The 12,800-nt window shown below is 42.4% G+C and overlaps 1 protein-coding gene across 3 annotated transcripts; it reads right to left on the minus strand.

Moving 5' to 3' along the window:
* Window positions 1-37: 37 nt before the first annotated feature.
* VPS26A (VPS26 retromer complex component A) lies at window positions 38-12,716 on the minus strand. Of its 3 annotated transcripts, XM_053983554.1 has the most exons (10): window positions 12,422-12,560; window positions 10,061-10,196; window positions 9,397-9,546; window positions 7,635-7,707; window positions 5,459-5,615; window positions 4,889-5,053; window positions 4,356-4,462; window positions 3,320-3,388; window positions 2,613-2,755; window positions 38-1,756 (listed from the first exon to the last, which is right to left on the minus strand). In XM_053983554.1, exons 2-10 carry the CDS (start codon window positions 10,160-10,162, stop codon window positions 1,643-1,645), a joined length of 1,080 nt encoding a protein of 359 aa, XP_053839529.1. In that variant the 5' UTR covers window positions 10,163-10,196; window positions 12,422-12,560; the 3' UTR covers window positions 38-1,642. The 3 variants fall into 3 exon arrangements, with proteins under 3 accessions (XP_053839529.1, XP_053839531.1, XP_053839530.1); XM_053983556.1 differs by lacking the exons at window positions 10,061-10,196; window positions 12,422-12,560 and adding an exon at window positions 12,649-12,716; XM_053983555.1 differs by lacking the exon at window positions 10,061-10,196.
* Window positions 12,717-12,800: the final 84 nt, after the last annotated feature.

Consider the following 12,800-nt stretch of genomic DNA (forward strand, 5'->3'; position numbering starts at 1 on the left):
AGGGAGCGCAGCGCCCCTCACACACAGACGAGGCGGGTTTAGTGAGAATACAGCTGGTTTAATAATTCAAATAGCAGCTTAGGATGTTTTCCCCCCGCTCGTTATACATGGTTGCACAATCTGAGGCTGGTTAAGTACAATCAAGTTTTTCAAAATCATCGTTCCCAGGTTTACGACATGCAAGTGACCATGAAAATATTTGGTTGGGTTTTTTTTTTTTTTTTTAATTCTTCTAAGTTTCTGAACAGGCACTTACATGAGGGAGTTGGATTTGCTCTCAGCCGAAGATATCCGTGTTAGGAGTATCCTAGCATAAAGTACACAGAGTCTTTGCTTTATCAAAGTGCCGCAGTAATAAAACAGTTCTTACAGAAATGTAATTTGATTATTTACTTACTCATAAAGTAAGGTTACCAATGACACTTGCACCGGAGCTGAGAAGCCTTGGTTTAAAGGCCAAGTGAACTACAAGTGCAAGTTGCCTTCCTCACAGCAGGCTTCCATTTGTGCCCAAGCCACAGGTCTGACAACAGACCCCACGCTCTGTGGTGAACAGATGAACACTTAACTCCTTTAAGCTACTTCTTCAAACACTAAATGCCTATGAGATGATGATAAAGACAAACAATCTGCTGAGCCAGACAAGCTTCTAAGTTTCAAGGCTTGCCTGGCTTTGAATACCTTTGCAGAAGACCACAAGAAGCTTGTTTGCTCTAAGAGGTCCTTTGGGGACATCTTGCCTCTCCTGTCAGGACAGTTAAGACACTGACTGTGAAGACAGCGGAATCATGAAGCCAGGAGGAAACACAGTTTCACATATTTGCAAAATAATCAGTGTTACCAGCATTTACTTCATCAATAAGATAACTATGTTCAAATACTTTACCCGCTCACCACCTGAGGGTGAACTCAACCCTACAGTCACTAATTACTGGGTAACGAGCCCCCAGAAGTTAGGAGCAACTCGTGTGAAAGACTTAGAGAAGTCTGACAGAGAGCTGGGGGAGAGAGGGCAAAGATGCTTCCCAATATTCTCTGTTACTGACAGATGCAAAGCCTCTTAGAACCGCTGGTCTGAAGGCTCCAGTCACAGTGCACGTACATGCAGCTTCAGTTAAACCCTGTCTAACGTAGTAATTGGGAGATTTTAGGACAAATGCACCATAAACCTTGATTTTTAGTGTGATTTAGTCAATTGTGTCTTAATGCAGTTTCAAAACAAAACAAAGCAAATAAGCAACATTGGAAACAAACATGCAATAAACAACATGAGAGACGGGAAATGCTTTTAGTCTACATCGTAGAGGTGAGCAGCAAAAATCAAATACACCAGCCTACCATGCATGGAAATAACTAGATTTAAGCTTTTGCATACCCAAGTGCATACAACATTATCAAATAAAAGGAAATGTGCAGTATAAAATAGTAGCTTAAGAAAGTTCCAGTGTTTGAGAAAGCACTTTATTTTAAATGTATATACATACTTGACTGTTTAACTGAAGAACGCTTTAGTAGCATGGTAAACGCAGCACTGCAAGATGAAGGAAGACAGTTGTAATGGGAATTCTGGCCTTCTTTTCCCACAGGCTGCTGCCATCTTTAACCTGCTGAAGCACTGCAAAGTTTTTCACCTCAGACCAGTTCACATTTCGGGCTGCTCAGCAGATGCTTGTGACTCTGGAGATTCAAATCGCTGGTGGAAGTTTGTCCGTTGTTTCCTCAGCTTCTCAGGAGCTTTTCTCCATAGAATTATTTCCTATTTGAGGAAGAAAACACTCTTGAAACCAATAGTTGCCAATAAGGCAACAGCATCAAGTATCTTAAATTCCTGATAAACTAAAACTTTCGGGAAAAAAAAAAAGATAACCAAACACAAGAGTCCACAAAAAAACGCATCCCCACTACTTATCAGTGCAGTTCATATAAAAGCAACAGAAAGACACCACCATTAAGTTCACATATTTAGTTGCTGCTTGAGCAAACTTGAGCAGTCACCCCTTCCTTAACTATGCCTCCCTCAATTTTAATACTATTAAGGAGTTCAAGAAATTTTTCTTCCTCCTTTTCTCAAAACCCAAAGCCTACCATAGCCACCATATGCTCCAGCTCCCTCTTGTTTTCCATGTTTAATTATACTGTCTTGTCTGCTTTGTAGTAAGAGGATTTTGATCTAATCCACACAGCTTCTTCCAGTGACCCTTTTGGCTACACCTTCCCTCAGCATCACCTCATCCTGCCTAACACTTTTAGTGAAATGCCTTGGTCCTTATTAAGACTTCGCAGTTTTGAACCCAGGCTAGTGCAGGAGGGGGGATTTCTCTGCAGGAGTTTAAGGAATGCAACAAATGCAAAGTAGCTCATTTTACCCACCCAGTGTTTTTTCTGGGTATTCCCAAAGCAAGTTCTATGGTACTGAGCACCCTTATCCTTGCATCCAGTCCTCCTTGGCTCCTTTTCTGCAAGGTGACATCATCTACAGAGCTGTCAGTACACTTGCCAGCAGAAATGATTGTGCCACACATGAAGCACAGGTGGCTTCTAACCTGCCATGGTTCAAAGCAGCACGTAAAACAGCCCAGATAATTCTGCAACAGGACTGCTACAGACCATACCTGCTGTTTGAAGTATCGTCTGTCTTCTTCATCCACAAGCACCAGATTTAAGAAGTACCTCACTGAAAATTTTTTGTTCACATCCCTCATTGTTGGAGTTGGGTCATAGCCTGCTAAGAACAATCTTATAGGAATCGATTCACCTGCAAAAAACAGAAAACTTAAATGAGTTCCTTACAACTGGAATAATTAATACAGTTTCAGAAAACATGCAAAATAAAAGCAGTTTCCCAAGCACTGTCTGTGCTGTTCCTTGGTTTAAAAAAAAAAAAAAAAACAAAAAACCAGACTGCACAAGACATAAAAATACCCACCAAAAATCAGAAACATAACACTGAGCACAGAAGCAAGTATGAAATGAAAAGTGAGAACTCTTTCTCAGTGCAAGCATGGTAGCCAGGAAAGCCAGAAGGATCAGTATTTTTAACTCTCTAGAGCTGCTCTACACCATGGAGTCAGGTTTGATGAAAGAATCAGTCATACAATTTCCAATAGTAAATAAAAGTTACTGGGATCCCAAGAAAATGCCCTAAGTTCATGAAAATGTCTCCTCCAAATAGAAAATGCATCATCATTTCAGCAACCTAAGGAGAAGTGTGGTTTCTCCAGTTAAAAAAAAGTGTGTAAGTCCTCTCTTCTGCCCCAGATTTTAAAATAGGATTTTTAACACTAAATGCTCCCCCTGTAAAACAATCACAGTTATTTACCTTTAACTGGTGCACCATCCATTATTTCGTACTTTGCAATGGTTTCAGTCTCTGTCGTAGTACTGGGTCCTGGTGAAACAAGTTTTTAGTGTGAACACACACTTCAGTTTTAAACATTCACAAAGTTTTATCACAACAACTTCCATTCTGCATCTTTTAAATTAACACAGCCCTGCACTTTTGCCCATGTCTTGCATTTAAGTCAGACATGGCTAAAGCAAGCAAAACCCTCTCCCAGGCAGGGCATCTTTGTTACTCTCCCCCCGCCATGCTAACACAGATGAGGCAGGCACCAGAGCTTCAAAGGAGCCCTGGATATGCAAGCTTTAAATAGGGAACAAGCAAGAGGGTCTGGAATCCTGGAACTGCTCTGCTTGGTGAGCAGTGCTAGCAACTGATGCTGCTAGGCCATGCTCAAACACGGAACTGAAGGGTTATCAGCCAGCTCAACAGCCAGAAATAAAGTAGAGCTTTCTGCCCTTCCTCTACTGGAAACTCTCTCATTCTCCATACAAGAAGCTCCCAAGAACCCCAGCTGCTGGGGAATGAAGTGTCACGAGCCACAGCCTCTTCCAGCCTTGTTCCAGCAAGTACAAGCCTGATCTGCAATAATCAAGCCGTTTCTGCTTCAAAGCCGCTTGGTATTTCCATCATATCCATTTTTTGGATGACAAGCCCCCTTAACCAGTCAATCCCTGTAGAGGCAAGGGGGTCTTCAGGACGCACTTTACACCTCCTCCCTTGTTCTTTATCAATTAAGGCAGATTAAGCTACTTTGTATTTATGCCCAAGTTCCATTTACAAGTGTTCAAATTTGTGAGGAGTCACAAGAGTCACAACCCCAGAACAATTAAACAACTGGCAGTGTTGACTACGATGTGTTATTGCCAAAGCACAAAATGCAAACACCAGTGAGAAAAAAGCTGGTGGAGCACTGGTTCAGCCAGCACTGCAACTACTGACTTCACTCTCCAGGTCTGCACAAGGCTCAACTGGCACACAAGCTGCCATTTCAACTGGACTTTGTTTCTCTTACCAATTCCAGTAATCTCCTTTTTGATCAGCTGCAGCTCCATGTGCTGAATTTTTATTCTTACTAAGAGGAAATAAATTTTTCCAACAATCACATCCTTTAAGTGATACCTTTAAGAAAACAAAACGGGGGGTTTTGTTAAAGAATAAACACAAGTTTTGCACCTTCTTGAACACAAGTCACACAGGCAGTTATCTGCCTGGAAACTACTTGGAGCTTACTTCCCCAGTGAACTAAGCACTTCAGCCAGACCAAAGCAACTGCAATATTTCCAACATTCCATCAGTATCAGTAAAGGGAAGTGCTATCAGTCATACTGAAAAGGTGTAAATGCAAAAAGTAAGTCTTAAATATTTGCTAGTGACCTTCCTCTTAGTACTGAAGACAGAACAGCCCATTGTAACTCAAAAAGGCCTTTGTGTAATTAGTACTTTACATTTTAAGTCTCCAGAAGGTGAAGTTGGTCACCATATATTACATACTGTACCCTTTTATACCAAGTTATTTACTTAATAGCATTTTGCTGTGACACTTACTTTGATTTATTGTATTCAAACTCTATGTGGAGACAGTCTTCAATGCCTACTTCCATTTTGATGGAGTTGTTTACATCTGGGTACGTAGCGAGCTGGTGAACAATCAGATCATATTCTTTCACCAAGTCTGACAGCCGTCTCACTATTGTCACTTTTAGAAAATACCTAGGAAAAAAGCCACTGGATTAGCGAGAATTATTCAGAACTAAGAGCCTTCGTGTTCTGAAGTACAGCCATTCTTTGAAAGACCAATGTACAATCTCATGAGACTATGTAGAATAGAGTAAGACACCAAAATACAAGACAAAACACTCACATGTGGGAGTGTTTTCTTCAGTTGTGGGTATGGGTTTTTCTTTTAAAGGAAAACTGGACTGTCTTCACTTGATTGAACTGGAGGAATTTTATTTATAAAAACAGCATTGAGCGATTCCAAATTAAGTAGAAAATACCACATTGTGTTAAAATCTCCACAACTCCAATCAAGGCACAAGAGGGGGCAGTATAATTGCTAAATTATGAATTTTCTGCAGGGGAGGAGAGGAAAAAAAGGGTTTATAAGTTACAAACCTCAGTCTGACGTTGGCACCAATGTAGGATTCATATGGCTTTTCAACCTGCATGAATTCAAAGTCATAGTTTCTGCTTTGTGTCAGTTCTCCGGGTAAGGCCAGTTCTTTCACTAAGTTTACAAATTCATGGGTATTGCTTTTGTCATTGAAGAGTTCTAAAGTTAGAAAGTTAAAGAAAGATATGTTTCAGTGTTTATTTTTAGCCAACACAATTGTCTCTAATTTGGGAAAGTATAACAGAAGCAATTAACTTAGAACACACATATTTGACCAAATGTTTTATTCAGGTTTTCGAATTACCTCCAGTTGCTACAGTTAGCAAGCCTAAAGAACTAACTGGAATGAAGAGAACACTTTGAGAGCTTCACTAGCATGGCATTGTTTGTTAATGACAGTTTAGCTAGCTTTAATAAGTACTTCTTGCTTCGCATGCTCTGTAATTAAGCATTGCCTGCTTTTGGCTTCCAGCATTTATTGCTGCAGGGACAAAATCTAAGCAATGTCAGGACTGCCTTATTTAGGACAGGCCAGTGATCCTAATCTGGTCTGCAGATTAACATCTAGCAAATAATTTATTATTACTACTAGACTACAGTCAAATGGCTTATTATGACCCCTGGTCTAAGTCAGTCATTTGGAAACAAAGGCAGTTTCACAGCAACAGCATCTCCTGTCCCCACAGCAGTGTCGGTGATTAATTCCTAGATGTGTGTCGTGCAATTCTCACCAAGAATTACCCTAAAATCAGAACCCAAACACTTCAGTATCTAAAAATAAGCTTCTCTACCATTCAAAACTGAACATCAGCATTGGTAGTTGGTGTTACACAGACTGAAGTTTTTCAGAAAAGAATAAATGAATTAAATAGACCAACTCCACAATTTATCACTGCCAATGTGGTAGAAACTGACACTAACTAGTAACTCCTATTTTCTAATATGACCACAAATTGTCTAAAAATGTACTTAGTTTGCTGGGACAAGCATTTATCTAATGCTGGATATCAAATACTTTTTGTGCCAGTCAGTCAGAAAAGCTGTACTCTGAAGAGCTGGTTTAAAATACAGCTTTGATATGGAGTTAGTCTGCAGATAGTGCAGAGATCACTCTACTGGAACGCTTTCTGCATTTCTATACTGACACTTGGAAGGATGCAAGAAAACATGGACTAGTACAAAGAGCAGTAGTTTAAACCACATCTGCATAACTCTGTGGACTTCCAAATGCAGCTCAACAGAAAGGCCCAGAAATGCATGAATTTCAAGAAACACTACATCAAATGAAATTCACCTAGGGAATAATATGTGTAAGTCAAGAGCAGATGAAAAGCAATCTGTACAGCTGTTAGAAGACAACAGACTAAATGAAGGTGACATACCTGAGCTCTTTTTTCCTCTGTCTATATGCCTCACTCCCATCACAGTGCTGCTTTATTCTCAAAGTTTAATTTTACAACCTCACTGATCAAAACCTCCAAGTATAAAGCAGCAGGTGCCAGGTCTGTCATATGTGCTATACAAAACTTCAGACACAGACTACTGGAGCCTACTGACTGATGAGAAATAGAAAATTTGTGAAATTCCGTTTAAAGTCAATTGTATGAGGCTGAAACTTGAGTAATTACTTCCAAGGGGGGCAACAATGCAAAGAGCTCTCTGAGAGGGAAGGAATTTTAGCATCACACCTTAGATTACCTGGACTGGTAAGAAGTTAGATAAAATAAAGATTCCTCATAGTTCAACTCTAAGCAGACTTCAGTAGTTGTAAGAAATTTACATTTCTAATAGGTTTTAAAAAACCAGCTACCATAGAATTTTTAAAAGTATTTTGCTATAAGTTGCCTCTTCATTTCTTTTCTATGCCTCTTCTCTTTCAGAAAAGCCCACTAGTTTAATTTTCCTAAATCTCTAGTGGTTACTAATCCAACTTTTAGCTAGTCTGAGACTCACCAACCAGGTTCTCCCTCCCACGTACATATCTTTCTCCCAATGACTTTCTGAGTAGCACAAATTAGTACATCACTTGCTTTAAAGTAAGGAAAACAACTTTCCTCTGGCCCTTATCACCCACTGATCAGAACAGGTTGCATTGTCTGAGCCTAACTGCTGATAGTCACAAGTGCCAAGTTCCATGAAACACAAGCACCTAAAAGCGCCTTTATAGCCTAAACTCACCAATTTGTCCTACAAATTCAATTCTGATTCCTTGGTGCTCTAGCCTCTTCCCATGTTTAAGGGAGACGTTCACCTGTCAAGGTAAAACAAAACAAAAGAACAAACACAAGTTACATTTTTTCAACATTTTCACCCTAACGCAATCACAGTAAAAAGGAAAACATATTAGTACAAGCCTATGGAAAGCAAGATCTCTTCTCAAAAGCCCCATCTGAAGGCAGCCAATTCAAACAGCTGATGATGAAATTAAGCATTTCCAAGGCACCACTAAAACATTCAAGAAAAATCTAATCATCCACGAGACTGAATTTTATAACTAAAATTGGAACTTTCAAGTCCCAAAATTAAGTATCCAAGCCAGAGCTCAAGCAGAGCCAGTCGTCAAAGTTCAAAGCGTCTTCTGACAGTCACATCAGGAAGTTCAAAAATTAAATGCCATGAGATTGATTCCTTTCAAGTCATGTGAGCTTCAGTCCCTTCTCTGGCAGACAGATAAATACTGGTGTTGGCTAAGTCAATGAAAAATAACAGATAATGAAACCTACTATGAAAACTTTCTCTTGTGACTCTGATTCTCAAAAACAGACAAGGATTTCACAAGGTTATGTTGTGTTGAAATATGAAAATATTAAGCATATAGTATGTTTTCTTATAAGGCAGAGATGACCAGAGAAATTCCTCTACTACAAAATCCAGCACACTGTCACTATCTGAGTAGGAAGTAAACCACTGGAACAATCCATCTTTGTGGTGAAAAAAAGGATGGGGTAGAGAGAAGCTGTCCAAAAAATTTCTGTTCTCCCAGACCTCCTCATGCCACTGTGCCTGTGTTAGCCAAAACTCATCAGGCACTTCTCAGCATCCCCCATACAAGCAAGCAGTGCTCCAGCAGGTCATCATAAGCTTCTCCCTCAGTTTCCTGGGTTTGAAGCTCATCTTGTGGCCCTTCACATCCCTGGAAGGATCCTTCTAGAGAAGTAGGATCTTTTTACAGAAAGGTAAGGCCAGATCAGGAAGATGCCCAGTGATATAGGTCAGTCAAGATCAAAGATCAAAGCAGGCATTCAGAAGTCAATCTCAGAACCCAACAAAACCCAACTCAAATCTTTTGAAGGAAAAATGAATTATAACAGAAATGCTCAGAGTGAGAATGGCTCCAGTAAAACAGAGTGAGGGCACGGAGTGCCTAGGTGCAATACTGAATGTAGGGAAATCCCTCTGGCAATCTCAACTTCATTGTCTTTTTTCCCAGTAAGAAAAACTCTTGTTAACTCAGCAGTCAGCTGAGCTTCATATGTTGCTCCTCTGTTGCTCCTCTGATGCAATCCAGAAATCACTTCAGGGCATGGAAGCCAAGGCTTATCTTCAGGGTATGCAAACTTCTGACTGCCCAGCCAAAAATTACTGTTACCTGTATTGGATTGTGGATTTTGGAGTTGAATGGGAAGGGGAAGCAGGGGATCCAGTTTGGAACAGTTTTTTCATCAGAAGCAATGGCAGGATTGCACACCATTGCAAAAAAAGCTCATTCATAATATGACTGGAAATAAATAAACAGTTACCATTCAAAAATGTTGACTTCTATCAGCTGCCTGAATGACTGTGGGTAAAAAAAACATACATAGCAAAACAGTTTCCTCTTTGAATAACAACACAAGTTGAAAATGCAGCTCCTACAGCAGTTTTTAATTTACCTTCCAACATGCATGTGCATGCCAGAATCAGAACAGTAATTAATAGTCACTTTTAAATAACAATTTACCTTTCCTGAAACAGATTCTCCATCGTAGAAGAGAAAATGCTTTTCTACTTTACCATCTTCTGTTTTGATTTCTGCAGGTTTTCGTGTTTCAGCATCATTAAGTACAACATCGATCTCACAAACAGGAACGAAAAGGTTTCCAAGAAAACTCTGGAATAACAAGAACTGGATAAATTACTACACAGTGGACACTCCATTTTCAATGTGGTGTTTATGGTGTTTACTTGCAGCTGTACACTATATGCCGGGGAAAAACCATTTGTGCTTCCACGAAGTTACAAAGCCATTATGTATCAGAGACCCAAGAAATAGTGGTGACAAAGGACAGCTGTTCATCTAGCAAATAACTGAAATCAGGTCAGTAACAAGCAGTGACAGCTCTTACAAAATATCACGTTTATAAGAAGCACACAGCATAATTGCCATTACTACCACTAAAAAAATCCAAACGCTAGAGGAAAGTAGAATGGAAAGAAACAATAACAGGGGATACAATGCAAAGCCCAAAGCATCCCCGTGGCTGGGGAAGCAGACTAGGGATTTTACTTGCTGCCTCTGCCTACACACCACAGCTGTCTTAGCAGCTTTGAGAGGCAGCAGCTCTTCACACAGCCCACCTCAGCTGCACAAGGCTGCCATCAGAGAGTGCCTGTCACAGGGGTACCTGTAACACTGCTCCAAGCACAGGGCTTGTCCTCGCCTTCCCCCGGCATTCTCCGCGCTCAAACTTTTGACCGGCACCGAACGCAAGAACATGAGAGATCATCCTTTGATCTTACACAAACACTTCTTACAAGAAGCTGCAAAACATGTTAGTAGCTCTATGGGAAACTCAACAAGATTAGTACAAAAGCCAACATTTTCCTCCAAAGATTTGGGCACTAATCTGCTTTGATGTACTAAAGCAGATGACACTTCACTAATTCAGTGTGATTTTTGTGGGTTTTTGAGAAATTACACTATGTTCTCCATGAGAACATCTGCTTCAACTGGATGAATTTGTTATACATGAAACAGTCTGATACAGCACTGCTTTTTGGATTCAGTCTGAGAATAACACTGATAACACACTGAGGTTTTAGTTGTTGCTAAGTCAGGTTCATTCTAAGTCAAGGACGTTTTTGTGCTTCATGCTGCGCCAGTGGGGAGGTACACCAAAGAGCTGGGAGGGAGCATGGCCAGGACAGGTGACCCAAACCAGGCAAAGGCATATTCCACACCTCAGAATGTCCTGCCCAGTGTATAAACTGGGGGTGTTACCCAGAAGGGGCTGACAGGGGTCTGACATCAGTCAGCAGGCGGTGAGCAACTATATCGTGCATCACTCGTTCACGTTTCCTTTTTATTATTATTATTGATTTTATTTACCATTATTATATTTTGCTTTGATTCAATTATTAAAATGTTATCTCAACCTGCAAGTTTTACTTTTGCTACTCCTCCCCATCCCACCAAGGTGGGGAGATGAGCGAGCGGCTGTGGTGGTGTTTTCTTGCCAGCTGGGGTTAAACAACACAGTCACTGCCACCTCATCAATTTAACAGTGAAAAAAAGGAGTGAGAACTCTTTGCAAGACATTCTGGGGACCTGAAGTTTGAAATGCAGCATAAAAAACAAAGAGCCTAGGGGAAGATTTGATCTGAATGCTACTGCTTAGCAGTAGGAACACTGGGTGACTTCATGCTCACCCCTCCTGGAGAAAAGAGGACACAGAGCAAGCTGGAGCCATAGAACAGCGATTCACACAAGACTAAACTGACTTTGTATGTGCTCAGCAATCGGCCCCCCTTCAACCCACAAAGATGTGTTTGACTCCAACTGAAACCCTGTTACATCTACTACACATTCTGAGGTGAAAGCAGCAGCAGATGACCAACAATGCCAGCAGACAGAAGACCAAAATGTCCTCCAAGGCTCTGCCAAGCACAGATTTGTACAGACTGCTGAGAAATTATTTTTGTTTTTTAAACAGTGCATACTAGAATCATTACTGATTCTTGGGTTCTGGGGAAGGGCAAGAGAAAAAGCAGAAAGTTTCAACAAGAATTCCAAGTTGTAAGACCGTTTTAAACACAAGATACTTTTGAGCATGGCCACATTTTCTCCTTGAAGCTGTACTTGTTTTCCAGATTAGTTTTATACTCCCCTCCAACTAAACAAGGAAGCACACTGCCTTTAAGCAAACTATACAGGATGCTCTCACAATACCTTCTGAATTACAGGCTAACCATTTAAATGGTCAACCAGACCAAATATTGATAACACTTCACTTCTCAGGAGACTGCATGTAAATATTTCAACTGCACTCCTTTGAGATTAGCTATAATCTCCTTCAGAGAGAACAAGAACATATGAAATAAAGAAGTCAGCAGCAGGCATCTGCTCCAGCGGCTACCGAAGATACTGCTGCGGGGAAACTATGCAAAACAAGAAGTATTTTAGATAGCTATCATAGGGCTTATTGTGTTACAGTTTAAGAGAATGCAGGCGGAGAACTGGGGTTTCCAGAAACTGGCCAAATGCCAGGCTAAGCTCTTGGTTTCGCGCAAAAGACAGACGCTGGAGATTCTGCTACATCAGGACCAAACCCAAGCTGCGTCCAGCCCCGAAGTGTAATAGCTGCACGGAAGGACTTGCGGGAATGCCAGCGGCTGACAGAGGGTACAGAAACGCCAGCGACCCACGGAGCGCCGAGCAGCCTCCGCACGCTCACGAGACACGTGTGAAGGAACCCCAACACGCCAGAGCCACAAAGCCACCGGTCCAGACGACTCCTTACAGCACGGTTTGTTTTTTTTTTTTTTAACCTCTTCATGGGAGCACACCGAGCACTTCGCCCAGCCTGCCAGGCGCAAGGCGGCCGCCGTTTCCCGGCGGGTGTGCTCCGCAAGGATCGGAGCCCACGGCCGCCAGCGCTGCCTCACGGCACTGCCGGAAGATCCCCATAAGCCCAGGTCCGCCCGGGCGCTCTCCCCGCCGGCAGCTGTGCGGGGCACCCGAGTCTCACCGCCAAACCCCGCCCTACCGAGCTCATGCGGGCACTCTTTATCCGCAAATAAAATTAATAACCCCCTAAATCCTTGGTTTTGGAAGGAAGGAGCGGGAGAGGAGGCACCGCCCTGCCCAGGCCGCCGCCGCCGCCTCAGGCGATGGCGGATCGGCGCTGGCCCCCCCGCCCCGCACTCGCCATGGTACGCGCCCCCTGCACACCCCTCACAACCGCCACCAGCCCCCCCCCCCCCCCGCACTCACCATGGTACGCGCCCCCTCCGCGGCCCGACCCCGGCCCCGCGCGCACCAGCACCAGCCGCCCCCGGCCGCGCGCCCCTGGTCATGTGACCTTACGGGTCTCCCCCCTCCCCTCCAGGCCACGCCCATCCCCGCGCCGGGACCACGCCCCGCCG

This window comes from Vidua macroura, chromosome 8 (genome assembly GCF_024509145.1).
Source record: "Vidua macroura isolate BioBank_ID:100142 chromosome 8, ASM2450914v1, whole genome shotgun sequence".
NCBI classification, from domain to species: Eukaryota; Metazoa; Chordata; class Aves; order Passeriformes; family Viduidae; genus Vidua; species Vidua macroura.